The 24,338-nt window shown below is 41.6% G+C and overlaps 1 protein-coding gene across 1 annotated transcript in view; it reads right to left on the bottom strand.

The window, feature by feature from the left end:
• The window catches only part of LOC127449058 (HMG box-containing protein 4-like), a 40,820-nt gene that overhangs the window by 5,763 nt on the left and 10,719 nt on the right, over positions 1–24,338 (bottom strand). The window contains exons 4-11 of the mRNA XM_051712170.1: positions 18,190–18,462; positions 17,650–17,853; positions 13,592–13,695; positions 13,445–13,523; positions 3,508–3,572; positions 2,930–3,053; positions 2,623–2,849; positions 2,297–2,419 (exon numbers count right to left, since the gene is read on the bottom strand). Coding sequence (XP_051568130.1) covers positions 2,297–2,419; positions 2,623–2,849; positions 2,930–3,053; positions 3,508–3,572; positions 13,445–13,523; positions 13,592–13,695; positions 17,650–17,853; positions 18,190–18,462 — 1,199 coding nt within the window. The remainder of the gene's footprint in view (positions 1–2,296; positions 2,420–2,622; positions 2,850–2,929; positions 3,054–3,507; positions 3,573–13,444; positions 13,524–13,591; positions 13,696–17,649; positions 17,854–18,189; positions 18,463–24,338) is intronic.

Genomic DNA, 24,338 nt, shown 5'->3' with positions numbered 1-24,338 from the left:
AAGGTTCAGAATTTTGTGTGCGATATGGTGGGCACTCGGGTTTCGTTTTGCCCCAGACTTTGTGTTCTGGGCGATGGGGCGGTCATCAATGTGGGGGATGGCCATATAGAGAACTGGGTTCTGACTTGTGTGATGATCGCCAGGCAGGTTATTTTGAGGGGTTGGAGGTCAGCTGGTGCGCCCCCAAATCCGGAGTGGTGCACGGAGGTGGGGAGGGTGGCAGCTTACGAGGAGGTGTCATCTAGAAGACGAGGTGGCTTGGACAAGTTTGCTCGGAAATGGGGCAGGTGTTTGGAGTTTTTGGAGGGTTCACGGGTGGGGTGTGGAGAGAGTAATGTATTATAGTTTGTATAATTATTATGTGTGTGTATGTATGTATGTATGTGTATAAATATATGTATATGTATTTATGTTTGTATATGTATGTATGTATATGACCACAGGGTTGGGGAGGGGATAGTCGGGGAGGGGGGTTGTGGGGTTTAAATGTTGATTTTATATATATATATATATATATATATATATATATATATATATATATATATACACATACACACACACACACACACACACACACACACACACACACGTTTACATTTCATTATAAAAAAAATAAAATAAAAAAAAAGGACCACAATACGACGATACTTGAACAAAAATGAGCTGCACGGTCGAGCGGACAGAAAGAAGCCTTTACTGCGCCAATGCCACAAAAAATCCGGTTACAATATGCCCGACAACACCTTGACATGCCTCACAGCTTCTGGCACACTGTAAATTGGAGTGACGAGACCAAAATAGAGCTTTATGGTCACAACCATAAGCGCTATGTTTGGAGAGATGTCAACAAGGTTTGAAAAGATTAGTGAAAAGTGAAAAGATTATCATCCCCACTGTGAAGCATGGTGGTGGCTCACTGATGTTTTGGGGGTGTATGAGCTCTAAAGGCATGGGGAATCTTGTGAAAATTGATGGCAAGATGAATGCAGCATGTTATCAGAAAATACTGGCAGACAATTTGCATTCTTCTGCACAAAAGCTGCGCATGGGACGCTCTTGGACTTTCCAGCACGACAATGACCCTAAGCACAAGGCCAAGTTGACCCTCCAGTGGTTACAGCAGAAAAAGGTGAAGGTTCTGGAGTGGCCATCACAGTCTCCTGACCTTAATATCATCGAGCCACTCTGGGGAGATCTCAAACGTGCGGTTCATGCAAGATGACCAAAGACTTTGCATGATCTGGAGGCATTTTGCCAAGACGAATGGGCAGCAATACCACCTGCAAGAATTTGGGGCCTCATAGACAACTATTGCAAAAGACTGCACGCTGTCATTGATGCTAAAGGGGGCAATACACAGTATTAAGAACTAAGGGTCTGCAGACTTTTGAACAGGGGTCATTTCATTTTTTTCTTTGTGGCCATGTTTTGTTTTATGATTGTGCCATTCTGTTACAACCTATAGTTGAATATGAATCCCATAAGAAATAAAAGAAATGCGTTTTGCCTGCTCACTCATGTTTTCTTTAAAAATGGTACGTATATTACCAATTCTCCAAGGGTATGCAAACTTTTGAGCACAACTGTACATACATACATATATACATACATATATATATATATATATACATATATATATATATATATATATATATATATATATATATATATATATATATATATATCAAATCACTTTTATTGTCACACAACCATATACACAAGTGCAACAGTGTGTGAAATTCTTGGGAAATTCTTCAACATAGCAGTCATGACAGTGACATGATATATATATAAATAATGTAACATCTAATAATATCTTTTTTTTCTTTTTTTTTTTCCTTTTTCACCCAATTTGGAATGCCCAATTCCCAGTGCGCTTTTAAGTCCTCGTGGTGGCGTAATGATTCGCCTCAATCCGGGTGGCGGAGGATGAATCCCAGTTGCCTCCGCATTTGAGACCATCAGCCCGCTCATCTTTTCACGTGGCTTGTTGAGCGCATTGCCACAGAGACATAGCGCGTGTGGAGGCTTCACGCCATCCACCGTGGCATCCGCGCTCAACTCACCACGCGCCCCACTGAGAACGAACTACATTATAGTGACCACGAGGAGGTTACCCCATGTGACTCTACCCACCCCAGCAACCGGGCCAATTTGGTTGCTTAGGAGACCTGGCTGGAGTCACTCAGCACGCCCTGGGATTCGAACTAGCGAACTCCAGGGGTGGTAGCCAACGTCTTTTACCAGTGAGCTACCCAGGCCCCCACATCTAATAATATCTTAAGGAAATCAGTACCAGAACGTGATGTGGACAGCCATTGAGTTCTGGCAGCTGTGTGGTGAGACAGGCCAACGGACCCAGAGCGCACAGAACAGAGTCCAACAGAACTGACAGAGAACCAGAGACTGTCACCATCCCCTAAACACACACACAAAATACTGTCAGAATAAACGTCAAACACACTATTATAAAGTCACATAACACACAGAACCATTGTAATATGTTTAATGACTGCAGTTTAATTTCTGTTCAACAAAGTCTCAGAGCATCAGAGTATCAGAGCATCACTGAGAATGTAACAGACACGAAACAGACATGAGTGTGTATAAACGTGTGTATACCTCAGTCTCCTGCAGTCTGCGTCCAATCAGAGACAGGGATTCTCCGAGCAACTGCAGGTGGGCGGCGGCATCAATGGGGTCCACATCTGGCTCTCTGATGGGGGAGCGTGTCACCATGGAAACAGGCAGCGGTGCGGATCCATTCTGAACTGGTGCGACTGTGGTTTCCGGATGCTTCAACACAACTGTTCCAGCTGCAGGGGTCACGACCCCACTCGAATGATGTCCTGAGAAAACATCAACATACATGAAATGATCACAGTGAACCAATCTGAATGTTCAAACAACACGTCCATGAGGTACTGACCTTTGACCCTGCTGTTGTCTTTGACCTTTTGAGACGTTCGTTGTTCTTTAAGGTGTTTCACGTGTTTGACAGCATCTGATTTCATCTGCTTGCGCTGCAGATACACAGATCTCTCTCGCCACACCTGACGAACATCAAACCAAAAAACCTAACTTTAAATCTACTGTATGATGTAACGTATAGTGTATATAAGGTTGGTGATATATACTTGATGATGTTGTGATGAATAAGTGTATATGACGATGTTGGTGACGTATAGCGTATATGACTATGTTGGTGGCGTATAGCGTATATGACTATGTTGGTGACGTGTAGCGTATATGACTATTGGTGACGTGTAGCGTATATGACTATGTTGGTGACGTGTAGCGTATATGATGATGTTGGTGACGTATAGCATATATGATGATGATGACGTATGCCATATATGATGATGTTGGTGACATATAGCGTATATGATGATGATGACGTATACCATATATGATGATGTTGGTGACGTATAGCGTATATGATGTAGGTGACTTATAGTGTATATGATGATGTTAGTAATGTATAATGGACATGATGGTGTTGAGAACCTGTTTATCTCCCTCAGGAAGCTGTTTCCAGGCATCAGCCAGTCTTTTACTCAAGTCCCCAAAATCTGTAAAAATAAAACATAAAAAACAAAACACACACAAACACACAGAATGTTTCAGATGTCAATATATTAAACTCATTCTGATCGACTCACTAGGCTAGTTATAGTTGAAGTCAGAAGTTTACATACACTTAGGCTGAAGTCATAAAAACTAATTTTTTAACCACTCCACAGATTTGATATTAGCAAACTATAGTTTTGGCAACTCATTTAGGACACCTACTTTGTGCATGACACAAGTAATTTTTCCAACAATTGTATACAGACAGAATGTTTCACTTTTAATTGACTATATCACAATTCCAGTGGAACAGAAGTTTACATACACTAAGTAAACTGTGCCTTTAAGCAGCTTGAAAAATCCAGAAAATGATGTAAAGCCTTTAGGTAATTAGCTTCTGATAGGCTAATTGCCTAATTGTTGTCAATTGGAGTTGTACCTGTGGATGTATTTTAAGAACCTACCTTCAAACTCAGTGCCTCTTTGCTTGACATCATGGGAAAATCAAAAGAAATCAGCCAAGACCTCAGAAAAAAAACATTCTGGCCCTCCACAAGTCTGGTTCACCCTTGGGAGCAATTTCCAAACACCTGAAGGTACCACGTTCATCTGTACAAACAATAGTATAAACACCACGGGACCACGCAGTCATCATACCGCTCAGGAAGGAGACACATTCTGTCTCCTAGAGATGAACGTAGTTTGGTGTGAAAAGTGCAAATCAATCCCAGAACAACAGCAAAAGACCTTGTGAAGATGCTGGAGGAAACAGGTTGACAAGTATCTATATCTACAGTAAGATGAGTCCTATAGCGACATAACCTGAAAGGCTGCTCAGCAAGGAAGAAGCCAATGCTCCAAAACCACCATAAAAAAGCCAGACCACAGTTTGCAAGTGCACATGGGGACAAAGATGTTACTTTCTGGAGAAATGTCCTCTGGTCTGATGAAACAAAAATTGAACTGTTTGGCCATAATGACCATCGTTATGTATGGAGGAAAAAGGGTGAGGCTTGCAAGCCAAAGAACAATTGAACTATTGAACTGTTTGGCCATAATGACCATCATTATGTATGGAGGAAAAAGGGTGAGGCTTGCAAGCCAAAGAACACCATCCCAACCATGAAGCATGGGGGTGGCAGCATCATGTTGTGGGAGTGCTTTGCTGCAGGAGGGACTGGTGCACTTCACATAATAGATGGCATCATGAGGAAGGAAAATTGTGTGGATATATTGAAGCAACATCTCAAGAAATCAGCCAGGAAGTTAAAGCTCAGTCGCAAATGGGTCTTCCAAATGGACAATGACCCCAAGCATACCTCCAAAGTTGTGGCAAAATGGCTTAAGGACAACAAAGTCAAGGTATTGGAGTGGCCATCACAAAGCCCTGTCCTCAATCCGATAGAAAATATGTGGGCAGAACTGAAAAAGCATGTGCGAGCAAGGAGGCCTACAAACCTCACTCAGTTACACCAGTTCTGTCTGGAGGAATGGGCCAAAATTCCAGCAACTTATTGTGAGAAGCTTGTGGAAGGCTACCCAAAAAGTTTGACCCAAGTTAAGGCAATGCTACCAAATACTAACAAAGTGCATGTAAACTTCTGACCCACTGGCAATGTGATGAAAGAAATAAAAGCTGAAATAAATCATTCTCTCTACTGTTATTCTGACATTTCACATTCTTTTTTTAATTTATTTTTTATTAGGAATGTTTTATTTCTAACTCTTTCTTTTTTTTGTAATTAATTTTTTTTTATAAAATCTTACAATAATAAAGAAAAGCAAAAACATATTTTATATATATTATACACATACACACACAAACACGGTTGGGAGGGTTACTTTTCAAATGTATTCCACTACAGCTTACAGAATACATGCTGTAAAATGTAATTTGTAACGTATTTCGTTAGATTACTTCAGCACTGGTAGATTTTTTCACTTGTTTTGGCTATAAAAACTCTGCCAGTACAATAAGACAAAATACACGTTAAAAATACATTCTCTGAAAAACCTAAATATCTTATGCAGTGTTGTTTCTAAAACAAGATAATTAAAATTGATCTTGTTTTAAGGATTTTTAGATATTTTTACAGGACAACAATACAATAATTATTACCAAGAATAAACATTTTGCCATATCATCAAAGGTCTTACTAGAAAAAAGAAATTATGATCCAATGTGAATTTTCTTGATAAAAAAATATCAAATCAAATCACATCACTTTTATTGTCACACGACCATATACACAAGTGCAATAGTGTGTGAAAATCTTGGGTGCAGTTCCGAGCAACATAGCAGTCGTGACAGTGATGAGACATATACCAATCTACAATAAACATCAAATTTACACAACACAATTTAAAATCTAATATACACATAATTACACACAACACAATGTACAAATAATAACATACAATGTACATTATACAATACACACAATATAGACTACACATTATACAATAAAAAAAATTGTATATATAGTATATACAGTGCATCCGGAAAGTATTCACAGCACTTCACTTTTTCCACATTTTGTTATGTTACAGCCTTATTCCAAAATGGATTAAATTCATTATTTTCCTCAAAATTCTACAAACAATACCCCATAATGACAACGTGAAAGAAGTTTGTTTGAAATCTTTGCAAATGTATTAAAAAAAAAAAAAATCACATGTACATAAGTTTGCCTTTGCTCAATACTTTGTTGAAGCACCTTTGGCACTAGTTACAGCCTCAAGGCTTTTTGAGTATGATGCTCCAAGCTTGGCACACCTATTTTTGGGCAGTTTCTCCCATTCTTCTTTGCAGGACCTCTCAAGCTCCATCAGGTTGGATGGGGAGTGTCGGTGCACAGCCATTTTCAGATCTCTCCAGAGAAGTTCAATCGGGTTCAAGTCTGGGCTCTGGCTGGGCCACTCAAGGACATTCACAGAGTTGTCCCGTAGCCACTCCTTTGTTATCTTGGCTGTGTGCTTAGGGTCGTTGTCCTGTTGGAAGATGAACCTTCGCCCCAGTCTGAGGTCCAGAGCGCTCTGGAGCAGGATTTCATCAAGGATGTCTCTGTACATTGCTGCATTCATCTTTCCCTCGATCCTGACTAGTCTCTCAGTCCCTGCCGCTGAGAAACATCCCCACAGAATGATGCTGCCACCACCATGCTTCACTGTAGGGATGGTATTGATGAGGTGATGAGCGGTGCCTGGTTTCCTCCAGACATGACGCTTGCCATTCAGGCCAAAGAGTTCAATCTTTGTTTCTCATGGCCTGAGAGTCCTTCAGGTGCCTTTTGGCAAACTCCAGGCGGGCTGTCATGTGCCTTTTACTGAGGAGCGGCTTCCGTCTGGCCACTCTACCATACAGGCCTGATTGGTGGAGTGCTGCAGAGATGGTTGTTCTTCTGGAATGCTCTCCTCTCTCCACAGAGAAATGCTGGAGCTCTGTCAGAGTGACCATCAGGTTCTTGGTCACCCCCGTGACTAAGGCCCTTCTCCCCCGATCGCTCAGTTTGGCCAGGCAGCCGGCTCTAGGAAGAGTCCTGGTGGTTCCAAACTTCTTCCATTTACGGATGATGGAGGCCACTGTGCTCATTGGGACCTTCAATGCTGCAGAAAATTTTCTGTACCCTTCCCCAGATCTGTGCCTCGATACAATCCTGTCTCGGAGGTCTACAGACAATTCCTTGGACTTTATGGCTTGGTTTGTGCTCTGACATGCACTGTTAACTGTGGGACCTTATATAGACAGGTGTGTGCCTTTCCAAATCATGTCCAATCAACTGGATTTACCACAGGTGGACTCCAATCATGTTGTAGAAACATCTCAAGGATGATCAATGGAAACAGGATGCACCTGAGCTCAATTTTGAGTGTCATGGCAAAGGCTGTGAATACTTATGTACGTGATTTTTTTTTCGTTTTTTATTTTTAAGAAATTTGCAAAGATTTCAAACAAACTTCTTTCACGTTGTCATTATGGGGTATTGTTTGTAGAATTTTGAGGAATTTAATGAATTTAATCCATTTTGGAATAAGGCTGTAATATAACAAAATGTGGAAAAAGTGAAGCGCTGTGAATACTTTCCGGATGCACTTTATAAAATGTACAGTAGGTTGTATTGTACTGTATTGACATTCAGGCTGTCGGTTGATAGTCAGTTGCCAGTGTGTTGTTAAGAGAGAATATAATTTATGACAGTCCAGTGTGAGATAATAAGATTAATAAAGTGCAGTGCTGATGTATATTGATCATGAGAGATCAAGAGTTCAAAAGTCTGATTGCTTGGGGGAAGAAGTTGTCATGAAGTCGGCTGGTGCGGGTCCTGATGCTGCGATACCACCTGCCTGATGGTAGTAGTGAGAGCAGCCCATGGCTCGGGTGGCTGGAGTCTCTGATGATCCTTCGAGCTTTATTCACACACCGCCTGGTATATGTGTCCTGGAGGGAGGGAAGCTCACCTCCGATGATGTGTCTGGCAGTTCGCGCCACCCTTTGCAGGGCTTTGCGGTTGTGGGTGGTGCTATTGCCGTACAAGGCAGAGATGCAGCCAGTCAGGATGCTCTCTACAGTGCTGGTATAGAACCGTGTGAGGATGTGGTGGTTCGTTCCAAATTTCCTCAGCCGTCTCAGGAAGAAGAGGCGCTGATGAGCCTTCTTCACAACGGCCTCAGTGTGGACAGACCATGTGAGTTCCTCAGTGATGTGGACACCGAGGAACTTGAAGCTGCTGACTCTCTCCACCGGTGCTCCATTGATGGTGATGAGGCTGTGTTCTCTGTCTTTTCTCCTGAAGTCCACCACAAGCTCCTTGGTCTTACTGACGTTGAGGAAGAGGTTGTGTTCCTGACACCAGTGTGTCAGAGTGTACACCTCCTCTCTGTAGGCTGTTTCATCATTGTCAGTGATCAGACCTACCACAGTCGTATCATCAGCAAATTTAATGATGGCATTGGAGCTGTGTGTTGCCACACAGTCATGTGTGTACGGGGAATACAGGAGTGGGCTGAGAACACAGCCCTGCGGGGCTCCAGTGTTGTGGGTCAATGATAAGGAGATGTTGCTGCCCATTCTAACCACTTGGCGTCTGCTTGACAGGAAGTCCAGGATCCAGCTGCACAGCGGGCTGTTTAAGCCCAGAGCCTGGAGTTTCACATCAAGCTTGGAGGGCACTATGGTGTTGAATGCTGAGCCGTAGTCTATAAACAGCATTCTCACATATGTGTTCCTTTTTTCCAGGTGGGAGACAGCAGTGTGTAGTGTAGATGCAATGGCATCATCAGTGGAGCGGTTGTTGCGGTATGCAAATTGCAGTGAGTCCAGTGAGGCAGGCAGCACAGAGCAGATGTAATCTCTGATTAGTCTCTCAAAGAATTTGCTGATGATGGGGGTCAGAGCAACTGGACGCCAGTCATTTAAGCAAGTGATTTTGGATTGCTTTGGTACAGGCACAATGGTTGACATTTTAAAGCATGTGGGGACCAGAGACAAGGAGAGGGAAAGGAAGAAAATGTCAGTAAAAACACCAGCAAGTTGATTTGCGCACGCTCTGATGATGTGTTTAGATTCGATTATTGTAATGCATTACTGGGAGGATGTCCAGCAAGATCAATAAATAAACTTCAGTTGGTTTAAAATGCAGCAGCCAGAGTGCAGACTAGAAACAAGAAATATGATCATATTAGCCCCATTTTATCATCGTTACATTGGCTACCTGTTAAATTTCATATTAATTTTAAAATTCTGTTAACTACATACAAAGCTTTGAATGGTCTAGCTCTGCAGTACTTAAGTGACCTTCTACCACGCTATATTCCATCATGTTCATTACGATCGCAAGATTCTGGCCTGTTAATAGTTCCTAGAATATCAAAATCCACAAAAGGAGATAGATCCTTTTCATATTTGGCTCCTAAACTATGGAATAGTCTCCCTAACACTGTTTGAGATGCAGACACACACACACTCAGTTTAAGTCTAGACTTAAGACTCATCTATTTAGCCAGGCATACACCTAATTTATCCTTCAACTCACAATTAGGCTGCTTTGGTTAGGTCTGCCGGAACCAGAAACAGTGATCATGAGCTATAACTCTGCAATAAATTGAATGGCATCTATGCTAATATTATTTTATTTGTTTCCTTGTCTCAACCTCGGGGCTCCTTTCCTGAGGTCACCAGAACAGGCCAGATCCAGCTCCATTCCTGCTTGGTGTTGGACTCCACTGCTACGTGTCGCTGTGTGATGATGACTAATAGCAGCCGGTGCCAGCCAAACATCACTTCAGTCTATTACGATGGACCTCAGAGGATGAACTGATGCCAACTCCAACCATAAGACATGGGATACTTCATATGCCATTGCCTGAACCTTGGACTTAGGATAGACCTCACCGAAATTACCGGCCAGGTTGAACTGCAATGCACCTAACTGATCTCTTCTACATCACCTCGGTCTAATGATGGACTACACTGTTGAAATGGAATACATAGACTATAATTTAATTGCCAACAAAACCCTTCATCAGCCAACTAACAAGAACAATTGCATCTATGTGAACTTCTGCAGTTAATCCAGGATGAACTTCAAAGACATTAGTCATTAATCTTACAGTTCTTGCAAAATCTTTGTTTTAAACACTGACCCTTAACACTTACTTAGTTTAATAATTTTAAACCATGACTTGCACTATACATAATTAATATTGGCATTATATTCATGATGTTAGCCAGAGGGGAACTGGCCCCCACAGTGAGTCTGGTTTCTCCCAAGGTTATTTTTCTCCATTAACCAACATCATATGGAGTTTTGTGTTCCTTGCCACAATCACTTTCGGCTTGCTCACTGGAGTTATAAATACAATTATTATTTAATTACTTCTTTTTAAACAATACACAATCGTATTTTATTAAACTACACAATGATGACTAAGACATTATAGATATTACAGTTTTATCTTCTGTTAATGCCTGATCTTCTGTAAAGCTGCGTGTGACTTGACTTGTCACAGAATGCCGTCTGGACCCGCTAATTTACGGCCCTTCACCCATCGGAAGGATGGGGTTACGTGCGCTACAGAGATGGAGAGTGAACTAACCTCTGTAGCTTCGGCCGCGAGAGCTCTCTCCGCGACGGTCGTGTTATTTCCCTCGAAACGAGCATAAAAAGTATTAAGCTCATCCGGAAGAGAGGCAGCAGTGTTCACGGTGGAGTTTTTATTCCCTTTGAAGTCCGTGGTGATATTAATTCCCTGCCACATGCTTTTTGAGTCGGTGGTATTGAACTGTCCTTCAATCTTGTCCCTGTACTGGCGTTTGGCTGCTCTGATAGTTTTGCGGAGGGTATAACTGGCTAGTTTATGCTCCTCCACGTTCCCGGAATTAAAAGCGGAGGTCCGCGCATTAAGTGCTGTACGAACATCGCTATTAATCCATGGTTTCTGGTTAGGGTAGATCCATACTGTTTTGGTCAGCACAACATCTATGCACTTCCTGATGAAACACATTATGGTATCAGCGTAGACCTCGATGTCGTCATCAGAGGTGGGAACATCTCCCAGTCCGCGTGATCAGAACAGTCTTGTAGCGTAGAATCTGATTGGTCTGACCAGCACTGGACTGTTCTGAGGGTGGGTGCTTCCTGTTTCAGTTTCTGCCTTTAAGCGGGCAGAAAGTCAGAGTGGTCTGATTTGCCAAATGGTGGGCGGGGGAGGGATTTGTAGCCATCCCGGAACAGAGAGTAGCAATGGTCCAAAACCCGGTCCCCTCGTGTGTTGAAACTGATGTGTTGGTAGTATTTCGGTGCTATTGACTTGAAGTTGGCTTTGTTAAAGTCCCCGGTCACAATAAACACGGCCTCAGGGTGCGCAGTTTCCTGCTCACTTATACTCCCATACAGTTCCTTGAGTGAACATGCTTCTGTGTGGCTTCTGGGGGGATGTATACAGCTGTGATAATGACCACTGTGAATTCCCTCGGTAGCCAGAATGGCCAACACAGAAGCATGAGAAACTCCAGATCAGGAGAGCATAAAGACTTGATAAAATGTATGTTCCTCTGATCACACCATGATTTGTTGACCATAAAACATACACCGCCACCTCTGCTTTAACATGAGAGGTCTTTGACTCTGTCCGCTCAGTGCATGGAGAACCCCACGGGTTTGATGGCTGAGTCTGGATTCTCTGCAGACATCCAAGTTTCTGTAAGGCAGATAATGCAGCAGTCCCTCGTCTCTCGTTGGAAAGAGATCCGCGCTCTCAGCTTGCAGAGTTGTTGTCTAGAGACTGAACATTTGCCAGTAGAACGCTGGGTAGCGGGGGTCGATTTGTGCAACGTCTTAGTCTGATGAGAATGCCGGCTCTCCTTCCCCTTTTCCGGCTGCGTTTTCCACGGCCAGGCTGCCCAGACAAAGGGCTCCGCTGTCGTGTTTGTAAACAGCAGGTCGGCATTGAGGTATTTAAAGTCCGGTTTTTGGTGTGCTACTGCAGAACCAATGTCCAAAAGTGTTTGTCTATCGTAGACAATAAGGCAGACAACATCCAAGACAAAAAACATAAGAATTGTAGACAAAAACAAAAAACTGCAATATTGGGTCAGAGCTCACAGCGCAGCAGCCATACTCGACGCCATCTTGGCCCTGTGCAGTAATCACCACTCCCAGATTATCTGCCGCTTTGAGGGGTGTATGCTACTCCCAAAAGTAGTACAGAGCAGGTGGCGCAGTTGTAAGTACCTATAAAACTGAGATCTGGGGATCCCAAAATGCGGAAGCGGCCAATGAGCCAAATGTCTGAGACCGAATGCATAATAATAAAACAAAATCTTGGTTAGGCCTAGCCCACCTTTGTCAATCAGTCTATGTAACTTATTGAAATGTAATCTGGGACACTTACCATTCCAAATGAAGGACTTCGCTATGCTATCAGACATTTCACATTCTTAAAATAAAGTAGTGATCCTAACTGACCTAAGACAGGGAATGTTTTCTACGATTACGAGTCAGGAATTGTGAAAAACTGAGTTTAAATGTATTTGGCTAAGGTGTATGTAAACTTCTGACTTCAACTGTACATCACTTGAGCCTCACATGACACTTCATAGATCATCTGATGTATTTTGCAAACAAAATACATCAGATGAGCTACTTGATTGGCTGTCTTTATGCAAATTCTGGGAGCACACAGTCTTATATAAACAGATTTTTGTCTATCAGTATGAAGTCTGGTCCACATTGCAGCTTATTCTGGCCAAGAACCGCCCACTTAGACGGGGGGAAACCATCTGACTGACATGTAAGACGATCAGTCACAGTTAGTTGGCATTCAGTTTTCATCTTGGAAAATTTTTTATCTTCTTTGACTATGATCAACCAATGAGTTATGAAAGAGATGTTAAAACTCAAAAGATGATATTACTACCAGTTCATCACACTGGAAATGAAAGGTCAAGTCCAGCGCATTGCACTGTGGGATATACAGTATTCTGTGCAGTGTACTCTGACCATATTTTGCATCATGCAGAAATAGTTAAGACTAGTATGCTATTTTGAACATTGCCAAATTCGTGTTTACAATTATTCAGATTGCTACATTGAGCACTTCTCAGGAAGAACTAGTCATCGGCTTTGTGATGCATGTCATAAGTACTTTGAAAGATACTCAAGATATCCACCAGCACACATGTCTGAGGTCTGATTTAGCCACCTCTAAATGTCACCCAAATATACAATCTGTGGCTGGTCAATTTACATGTTAGTCAGAAGGTCTCTTCCTGTGAAAGTGGGCGGCAGTGTGAAGCAGTCTTTAAACTCGCAGTCAAATGTCTGACTACACGAGACAACATGCAAGACATACAGATTTAGAGAGAAAACCCCACCGAGTCCAGGCTCCTCCTCCAGAATACTGTTCCTGTACTCCTTATAGAAGATCTGATACGCCGTCAACACCTTCTTCTTCTGCATAAGAGACAGACAGTAAGTGCTTTAAAGCCTGTGTTAATATTTCCTCAGCGGATTGTTTGTACCTTTTCTTTACTCTTGCGTTTGCCTCCTTCCTCTCTCTTCTTCTTCTTCTCCTCTCGGCTGTGATGACCTGTAGTGTACTCGCTCCATTCTGCGCTGCCATTGGCTGAGACAGGAAAGCACAAAATTTAAAACTTAACGCAAGGTTTGTGGCATGAGTCGCTGGGAAAACAGCGAGTTTTGACAGAGAGTGTGACACATGTGCACATAGACAGTTATTGTCTTTATTTATTGTTGAAGGTGGATTTGTTACACAAGCATTGCTTTGATGGCTGTAGCAGCCACAATTTAAAGGGGATGAATTTGCAGACAGAACTTCTCAGAGACTTTTAGCACGCTGATAGTCCACTGATAGATGGGACAATATATCAAATTTCGATATATCATGAACCAAAACAATTACTACCCATATTGAGGCAAAACTCTATATTTTGAAATTTGAAACATGTGATAATTTTCTGTCCATGTGATCATAAATGAAATGACCCATCAAACATTATAATCTTTCAGTCACTTGATTTGGTCCCTACTGCACTTTTTTTCTATACTGTTTACAAAGTTCACACAAGGTCCTTGAAGTGCTTAAAGTGCTTGAATTTAGCTTTTAGAAATTTAAGTACTGAATTACCTGGAAAATTGCCTTGTTGAAAAGTGTCTTGTTCTTTACAGACAGATAGTTAAAAGAAATATACATTTTAACAACAAATACCACAGCTAAAAAAACGAAACTTCTCTCTCGTTAATGAACGAACAGAAACACCTGTGTGAGTCTGAGATGCGCATTAAACTCTTAAAGTAACAGTACCATTATAGCGTTTGTTATACAAATGAATATACACTTAATGTTATTATTTGTAAATTATACACATTATTTCAAACATTGACAGCTCATATAATTATTATATATACACAATTTCAAGAAATAATATTAATTGATAGAATGTAGACTTTTATATATTTTTTTAAACTTAAAAGTATGATTATAATAATCAAGACAAACAAATTATTAAAAATGAAACATTTTCACATACTTTTTCAAGACAGGTTCTGTTCAGCTCTGTTGTTTGTTCTGCACTTGATCAGAACAAACAATAGTAGTCCACTATTTGTGAAGGCTCATTTGGTTGTGATCTTATAGTGAAAGGTATATTAAACTCTATTATTTAAACTTCGAGCATTTAAATTGTGTATTAAGGCCTGTTCACACCAAGTCAGTTTTTTTTAGGTACGAATGTTTGTTCCGAACTAGCTTTTGTACGGTAACAATGCATTCATTTGGCGCTATGCACACTGGGTCCGACAAATCGTCCGCCAACAATACAGAGAGTTTTTTTTTCTTCAGACTGCGATGAAAACTGACTGACCAATGAGAGAAGAGCTTTTTCAGTCGCTGTAGCTGCTCAATCCAGTGTGTTGGTGGTGCTAATCAACTGGCAAACACCGGCATACCAGCAGCTGATACCCCACCCCACCCCCCGAAAATTATATAATTAAAAATAAATTGTTGCAGTTCATGAACCCTTTGTACTGCAAAAATAAACCCGTTCTGTTTTTGAAAGTCTGCTTATGTTTTTTTTGTCTTAAATTTATTATTTAATATGTACTTCACTGTGCCTGTTATATTCTCATGCATTAAAAATAGCAGCCAGATTCAGCAATTTGTTTGCACTAAGCTTGTAGAAAATCCCCAAAAAAGACTCTTTACATGCTATCTTTTACTGTAGACAAATGAATTGTGGAACCACACTGCTATTTTTATTGCAAGTGTAACATAGTATTGCAATAATTTTAATAAAGACAGAAAGTCAGGGTATTCTTTTATTATGCATCATATTTTATAATATACCTGTTTTTCTTAATGTACATGAATCCACGTGTATTTACAGGTGCATTTCAATAAATTAGAGTGTCCTGGAAAAGTTCATTTATTTCAGTAATTCAACTCAAATTGTGAAACTCGTGTGTTAAATAAATTCAATGCACACAGACTGAAGTAGTTTAAGTCTTTGGTTCTTTTAATTGTGATGATTTTGGCTCACATTTAACAAAAACCCACCAATTCACTATCTCAACAAATTAGAATATGGTGACATGCCAATCAGCTAATCAACTCAAAACACCTGCAAAGGTTTCCTGAGCCTTCAAAATGGTCTCTCAGTTTGGTTCACTAGGCTACACAATCATGGAGAAGACTGCTGATCTGACAGTTGTCCAGAAGACAATCATTGACACCCTTCACAAGGAGGGTAAGCCACAAACATTCATTGCCAAAGAAGCTGGCTGTTCACAGAGTACTGTATCCAAGCATGTTAACAGAAAGTTGAGTGGAAGGAAAAAGTGTGGAAGAAAAAGATGCACAACCAACCGAGAGAACCGCAGCCTTATGAGGATTGTCAAGCAAAATCGATTCAAGAATTTGGGTGAACTTCACAAGGAATGGACTGAGGCTGGGGTCAAGGCATCAAGAGCCACCACACACAGACGTGTCAAGGAATTTGGCTACAGTTGTCGTATTCCTCTTGTTAACCCACTCCTGAACCACAGACAACGTCAGAGGCGTCTTACCTGGGCTAAGGAGAAGAAGAACTGGACTGTTGCCCAGTGGTCCAAAGTCCTCTTTTCAGATGAGAGCAAGTTTTGTATTTCATTTGGAAACCAAGGTCCTAGAGCCTGAAGGAAGGGTGGAGAAGCTCATAGCCCAAGTTGCTTGAAGTCCAGTGTGAAGTTTCCACAGTCTGTGATGATTTGGGGTGCAATGTCATCTGCTGGTGTTGGTCCATTGTGTTTTTTGAAAACCAAAGTCACTGCACCCGTTTACAGAGGAATTCTGGAGTACTTCCTTCTGCTGACCAGCTTTTTAAAGATGCTGATTTCATTTTCCAGCAGGATTTGGCACCTGCCCACACTGCCAAAAGCACCAAAAGTTGGTTGAATGACCATGGTGTTGGTGTGCTTGACTGGCCAGCAAACTCACCAGACCTGAACCCCATAGAGAATCTATGTGATACTGTCAAGAGGAAAATGAGAAACAAGAGACCAAAAAATGCAGATGAGCTGAAGGCCACTGTCAAAGAAACCTGGGCTTCCATACCACCTCACCAGTGCCACAAACTGATCACCTCCATGCCACGCCGAATTGAGGCAGTAATTAAAGCAAAAGCAGCCCCTACAAAGTATTGAGTACATATACAGTAAATGAACATACTTTCCAGAAGGCCAACAATTCACTAAAAATGTTTTTATTGGTCTTATGATGTATTCTAATTTTTTGAGATAGTGAATTGGTGGGTTTTTGTAAAAAGCCAAAATCATCACAATTAAAAGAACCAAAGACTTAAACTACTTCAGTCTGTGTGCATTGAATTTATTTAATACACGAGTTTCACAATTTGAGTTGAATTACTGAAATAAATGAACTTTTCCATGACATTCTAATTTATTGAGATGCACCTGTATATCAGTGTACCTTGTGTTATATTATCTAGGCATAAATGCAGACTTTATAAAAAGGCTTCAGGTGTCCATTTGTAATATACTCGTAGAAAAATACATGTGCAATAAATATCCAACAGCACTCTTTACTCAACTCCCTCGCATAAAAACAGATTATAAACTCTTTACTCAAAATGCATCAACATCATGGAAGGAACATAATTCCGTCAGAGGTTTGTCTCAGAAAATCGTCACGGATTTGGTGTGAACTGGCCTTTAAAAAACTTTATCTTGATGAGAAATTATAATGTGCATTTTATGCAAGTATTTTTTTTTTTAAATATAAAATGTTCTGCATTACTTTGTCATATAAGTGTTATATCGAATCGTGAACCTCATATCATATATCGAACCGAATCGTGAGATAACCACATCGTCCCATCCCTATCCAACAGTTACTGTTAATGTTAACACGCTTGTGCTCAGCATGCTAAAATCTCTCTGTGAGAGGCCATGTATGTTAAATCATCCTCTTTAAGCTGAAAAATACTACAACTGAAATAAAATCTATGGATCTATCTAATGGACTATTCAGTTGTTGGACAACACAGTTGTGTTGCGTTCATACCTGCTGCTGATCTCTTGGCTGTTTTACTGCTGTGTTTTTTCTCGCGGAGCCGCTCTCTCTCTTTCTTTTTCTTGCTCTTTTTACTCTTTTTCTTTTTCTTGCTGTGAGTGGAAGACTCATGAATCATCAGTTTTCCTCCATCACTGTCAGCCGAAGATGAGCCGCTGCTGTCAGCAATAACATCATGACATCCACCGTAATGACCTGACGAACACAATACAAACAGTGTTGGGTCAGTTAATCCAAAAAGTAATCCACCACAAATTACCTTATCTAAAATAGTCATCAGATTACTGATTGCACCAGCAAAAAAAAATATATATAATAAAACATTAAACATTATTTTTCCATTCAACTATTTAAAAATAATGTCTATATTTCTTTCATGTTCATAGTTCCATGCAAGTCAAACACTCAGCACCTCCCTTACAATGACTTTAAATATATTCTACATAAATAATATTAATTCAGAAATGTGTTACCCAAGTAATAAACTGAAAGAAACACCAGACAAACATTCACTCTGCTGCATCTGCTCACCTTCCAGCTCCACCTCCTCTCCCACCACAGGAAGTGCATCTCGCATCACTTGCGGCTTCCTGCAGGAGGCGGAGACTCTCAGCTCTGTCCGGTGCTCCTTTGTCATGGACAGGGCGTACGGTGTGTCGGAGCCTACCGCGGTGGGGGAGGTGATGGCCTGCAGGAGACCCATCGCTGTCACGCCGCTCTGAGAAGATCCGCACGTGTCCGGCGGCGACAGCAGCGAGCGCTCTGACGGACGCTTCTTTTTATGGTGGGATCCAGAGCTGTGATCTACAAGAGACAGACATCAACAACTGAAACACATCGCAGCTGCTGAACGTGAACAGACAAATACAGAAACTCACACAGTTCACCGCCACACTGGTTCACTGAAGGATGCAACAGTCAGCTCACAAGAAAGAAAAAAAAAAAAAACATTTTATCCAGAGTGAATACGATTTTTAATGTTAACAAGTTATGCAAGACATATCAGGACCAAATCGGATCAGTTATTCACTTATATTGGCCATAAAATGAACATAATTATCGGTGTATCTGTGGCGTTAAGTAATAATTAAGGTTGTTCGGTTTTAAAAATTGTGTTTAATTGTCAAATTCCCAGTAAATAACTACACAACCCGTAATGCTGAAGAGACATCCACCAATCAGAGAAGTCGCTGTTACCTTGGAAACGGAAATCTTCCCAAAAGTGACTGCCCACCCCATGTTGAATTGTAATGAGACAGTGGAGGTCACGTGACGCCATGCAGGGAGCAGACGTGTGAGCAACATGCTCTGCGTACTTTGCTACATTTTTTATTATTTTTATGTGATAACCTGGTGAAATTCGATACAGTCAGTTACACATTTGCTCTTTGAGGTAAAATATGGCAAAGTCATCAAACTCCTCGGGCTCTGGAGACATTAAAAGACATTTACGTGCTCAGGATGAAAGCCCCATCAGGCCAACAGACTGGGGACTCAATTTGGTTGGTGTGACGAGAGAGGAGATCCAGTGTCAACTGTCCAACATGTTGGTGATGCTGATGAGGATTCTTGCTGACTTGGAGGATCTCGCTGTTATACGTCGAACGATTACGGCAATGGAAACAAAATTCTCTGAGTTAGTCACAAGAGTGACGGATGTTGAGAGATGAATCGACTGTCTTGAGTCATCGGAGAGGGAATTACCCGCTAATCCACCCGTGACCAAAGTTGACTTGGAATGTGTTCTTGGAAAAATTGAAGATCTTGAGAATAGAAATTGCAGGAATAACGTCCGAACTGTTGGAATTCCTGAGCATGAGGAGGGCAGAGATATGGTGAAATTCTTGGATGAACTCTTCCCGAGTCTGCTCGACATAACAGGCCACAAGCTGGAAATCGAGCGAGCTCACAGAGTTCCGGCAGGTAGATCTACTGAGGGAAACAGGCCCCGATCGATTTTGGTCAAATTTCTGAGATCATCCGAAAAAGATCTTGTGTTGCGCCAGGCGAGGGCTTTCTTGGAAGAATCACAGTATTTTCTTGTTCCCGGACTTTGCGAATTCAACAATTATAATTATAATTACTTATCACACATATACATTTGCACATATACAGTGAAATTCTTTTTTTTTCACATATCCCAGCTAAGCTGGGGTCAGAGTGCAGGGTCAGCCATGATACAACACCCCTGGAGCAGATAGGGTCAAGGGCCTTGCTCAAGGGCCCAACAGTGGCATCTTGGCGGTGCTGGGGCTTGAACCCCTGACCTTCTGATCAGTAACCCAGAGCCACCACTGCCCCGCTGCAAGAGAGAAACGCGAGACACTGATGTTTCCAGCCAGACTGAGAATAGAGACGAAGGACGGTCGCAAAGTATTCACATGTCTGAAACAAGCACTGTCTTTTATACAATCTATGAGTGAGTAAACCATTGGGGTTTTTCTCATGCAAGTGGATCGACTCACTGTTCATCGACTCTACTGTTGGAGGAAGTTGGGCTTCATTTTTGTTTCTTTTGACTCCGCCTGGTGGCTGGAGTCTGTTTGGTGGAATACCACTTTTCCTTAAAGAATCTTTTGCATTGACAGAAGATCGCTTCTGCACTGAAGTTCCCGGCCAAATTGAGATTAGACACTATGGATAACCGCAAAATGTTTTTTTTTTTACAGTTGGCGGTCTGAGTAAGTCATGGTGTATTCTTTTCATGTGCCCTCTGAGTGAACTTGACTCTTGATCACCCGAGGAACCGGGATTCCTGTTTTGCTGCTGTTTATGATGGTTCCGCCTAACGACTGGAGTTTGCTTTGTGTGTCTATAATCATGTTGGACCACTGGGGGTGTTCTTGGGGTTGGGGTTTGGGGGGTAATAGAGGGAGGTTAAGTATTGAATCTGTTTGTATATGTTTTGCTTTTATCTGTTTAATATATGAATCAATAAAAAATGTTAATCACAAAAAAAAGGCGCTCAGTTTCCTCGAACAGTTAAACGAATGTTCAGTGAGCCGGCCCACTCGCCTGCTATATGAGTGCAACAAAAGACCTAATCACTCCAATGTCTTGCAAGAAATACTCCACAAAACAAACTCCAGCCAATAGGAGGCATAAGCACACAGAGCATGCAGATTCATCCACAAAACAGTCCCGAAGGAGTGTTACTCCACAAAACAAACTCCAGCCACTAGGCGGAACCAGCACAAAAAGAAACAAAAATGCACTCAGTTTGCACCTCAGTTTGCTGTGTTGTTCATGAGATGCAGGCGACTTGTTGCAAAGGCTGCTGTCACTTGATTTCCAGATTTGGGTCCATCTGTGTATACTGGGATATGTTGTGGAAACACTGCTCTTATATCCAGGAATTGTTGGTAAAATTCATTCGGATGAGTTTTTGATTTTTGGTTTCTTGTTAAATCCAGATGGATTTTGGGCTTTTTGAGTTCCCATGGGGGGATAAAAGTTGTGACTATTAAAATCGCCCATGAGAATAAAGGGGGGGAGCTGAGCAACAAGGTGATCTAGATCCATGTGTGTCAAGTTTGAATTTGGAGGAATGTAGATATAAACAGCTGTGATGGTTTTCTGCAGAGTCAGTCATACTGCTGTCACCTGTAGGTTGAGTTTAATAGGTTATTTATATGACTGTGGATCACATCGTTTCTTATTAAAATGGCTGTACCACCGGAAGCCCGCTTGTCATTGGGACGAAGGTATTAAAAATGTTAAAATTTTTAAAAGAGAGAGTACAATCTGATGGTAATTGTGTTTCCTGAAGACATATGGCTATAGGATTGGTGACTGTAATTAAACGTTGTAGTTCCGTAAAATGAGCCCTGATACCACTACAGTTCCATTGGATGATAACATTCTCCATTACCTGTTGGGAAAAATAGAGACAGTTGGTCTGATTATGCCTTTAGGGGATGGACTTCTACTATGATGTTCCCTCTCTTTCATTTCTACATCTCTAGTTTCCCTGGTCTTTGAAGTTTTGTCCTGGGGTGCTTTTGATTGTGCTTGCCTTTCCATTGTTCTTATTTGCTTTTTGGTTCTGTTATTGAGCTCTGATTGGAATGGATGTAATTTAGAAGAGTTTCGCTGTATTCTTCGTCTTTGGGGGAGTATTACTATAATTTATAGTTTGGGGTTTATCTTTGTGCATCCAGACTATATTTGTCTGGCAATCTATTGCTCTCACAACTTTTTTGCAGCAGAGGCGAAGGTTTTATTCAGAGTAAACATAGGGACAGCAGCCACCATTTTCTTTACTTCAAGATAACTGATTCTCTTAGTGCATCTGATCTTCTGTATTTCTTTTTCTTTTATCCACATGGGGCACTGTTTTGATGCAGCTGGGTGGTCACCTGAGCAGTTACAACATTTAGGTGGTTTTTCACAACCCTCTTTGTCGTGGCCCTCCTCCCCACAGTTGCAACAGGTATGTTTGTTGTTGCAGCCATTGGATCCATGTCCATACCTTTGACAGTTGAAACACCGCAGAGGGCTGGGTACAAATAGGTCCACCGGAACACTTAGGTATCCAATTAGAATTTTATCTGGAAATAGCGGTTTATTAAAAGTGAGTATGTACGTACTAGTTTTGATTGTTCGCTCTTCTCTCTTGATAATTATTCTTTTAACATTTGTTACTCCTTGAGTCTTGAGTTAATGTGTTATTTCTTCTTCATCCACGTCGTCCAGCTCTCTAGTGCGGATTACCCCTTTACTGTAATTCAGAGTTGGATAAGGGAAGGTCTTTATCTGTACTCCAGCTAACGTGCTGGCATGTAGTACGTTTTCAGCATTGGCCTTTTTACTGCACTCCACAAGAATTTGACCAGATCGAAACTTTTTCACTTCTTCTACTGTACCTGCAATCCCTGCAATACCCTTTTGTATAGCAAAAGGGGAAAGCTTGCCGATTGGAAAGTCTGGAGCAACAGCTCCAAAAATGATCAATTTTGGCCAGTCATCATTTTTCGGTATAGAGGCACATTTGTTTTCTGAAGTATTATCAGTGTCCATGTCCAAAAAACGCTTTTTGAGGTGTGTTTTGTAGCCATGTTTTAGTTTTTCAGTTTCATCATCTCTGCTTTCCACCCACCTTGGAGCCCAAAAGAGAGGGATGCACAGCACCACGGATCTCCAGCAGATTATGCATCAGGGATACAGGGATGATATACTCAAGCAAACTGAGCAACAAGTTGCTCAATTTACTTGATTGACTCTTAGCCAACGCCTACTGGGAGTCTGAGAAATATTTGATGTTCAGTTATCCTACATAGAGCAGTCCCAGGGCAAGTCTTGACCAGCCGATTGATTGGATTGAGCCATTCCAACCTCCCGCCTAGGTGAAGTAGGAGCCAAAATACCGTGTTGAAATAATGGAGTCTGCAGCAAACCGCATTTCTCAGGGACCAGGATCTCTTCCTCCACCGACACGGGTCGCAACTGAGTCGTCTCTTTTTCCTATTTCTTATAATAGTAAAGAGATAAAAAAGGGACCTATTAAGCTCTGGGTTCTTACAGAGTGATCGAAAAACCTTTATAGCTGTGACCCTAGCAAGGGGGGCTTGAGGGTTGTTCACTCTTGCCCAAGGAGAAGACCCTAGCACTATGGAGGGAAAGAGCGCGCCACTGTTCCTTTCATGAGCTGCCATCATAAAGATGGGTCCTGTGCCGTACCCGGCCGCTCACTTCCTAACAAAATGGATGAACTACATCTCCTCACCTGCACAAACAAGGACTTTTCAACCTCTGCTGCCTTGAGCTTCATAAAAACCTGGCTGAGTGAAGCCATTCTGGACAGCGCGTTACATCTGCCGGGCTTCCAGCTGTTCAGAGTGGATCACATTGCGGAGTTAACTAGGAAAACCAGAGGCGGTGGAACATGCTTTTACATCAATGAAAGTTGGTGTACAGATGTAACAACGTTAAAGAAGATGTGCTGCCCTAATATGGAAGCGCTCTTTATTAACTGTAAGCCTTTCTACTCACTGCGGGAGTTTTCCTTGTTTATTCTGGTGAGTGTTTACTTCGCACCAAACGCATGTTTGAATGCTGTGCTGCAACAGCTGGCTGATCAGATCACAGACACAGAACAACAATACCCAGACTCAGTTATTATTATTCTTGGGGATTTTAACAAAGCAAACCTCACACATGAACTGCCCAAATACAGACAGCACATTACATGCCCAACTAGAGACAGAAATATATTGGATCACTGCTACACAACAATAAAGGATGCATATCGCTCTGTCCCTAGAGCAGCTTTGGGACTCTCTGATCACTGTCTGGTTCATCTTCCAAATTACAGACAGAAACTAAAATCTGCTAAGCCTGTAGTAAGGTATGTGAAGAGATGGACCAATGAAGCAGAGCTGGAACTACAACCCTGCTTTGACTGCACTGATTGGAGCGTTTTTGAGGCTGCAGACACCAATCTGGACGAGCTCACAGATAGTGTTACATCATATATCAGTTTCTGTGAGGATATGTGCATCCCTACTAGGACTTGTTTAACTTTAACAATGACAAATCATGGTTTACAGCAGAACTCAGGCAGCTACATCAGGCCAAAGAGGACGCTTACAAGGGTAGGGATAAAGTCTTGTACAATCAGGCCAGGAACACACTGAACAAGGAAATCAGAGTGGCTAAAAGAAGATACTCTGAGAAGCTGA

Source organism: Myxocyprinus asiaticus, chromosome 12 (genome assembly GCF_019703515.2).
Source record: "Myxocyprinus asiaticus isolate MX2 ecotype Aquarium Trade chromosome 12, UBuf_Myxa_2, whole genome shotgun sequence".
Classification (NCBI taxonomy): Eukaryota; Metazoa; Chordata; class Actinopteri; order Cypriniformes; family Catostomidae; genus Myxocyprinus; species Myxocyprinus asiaticus.
Note: the sequence above shows the minus strand (reverse complement) of the source record. Positions and strands in the feature narration are given on the sequence as shown.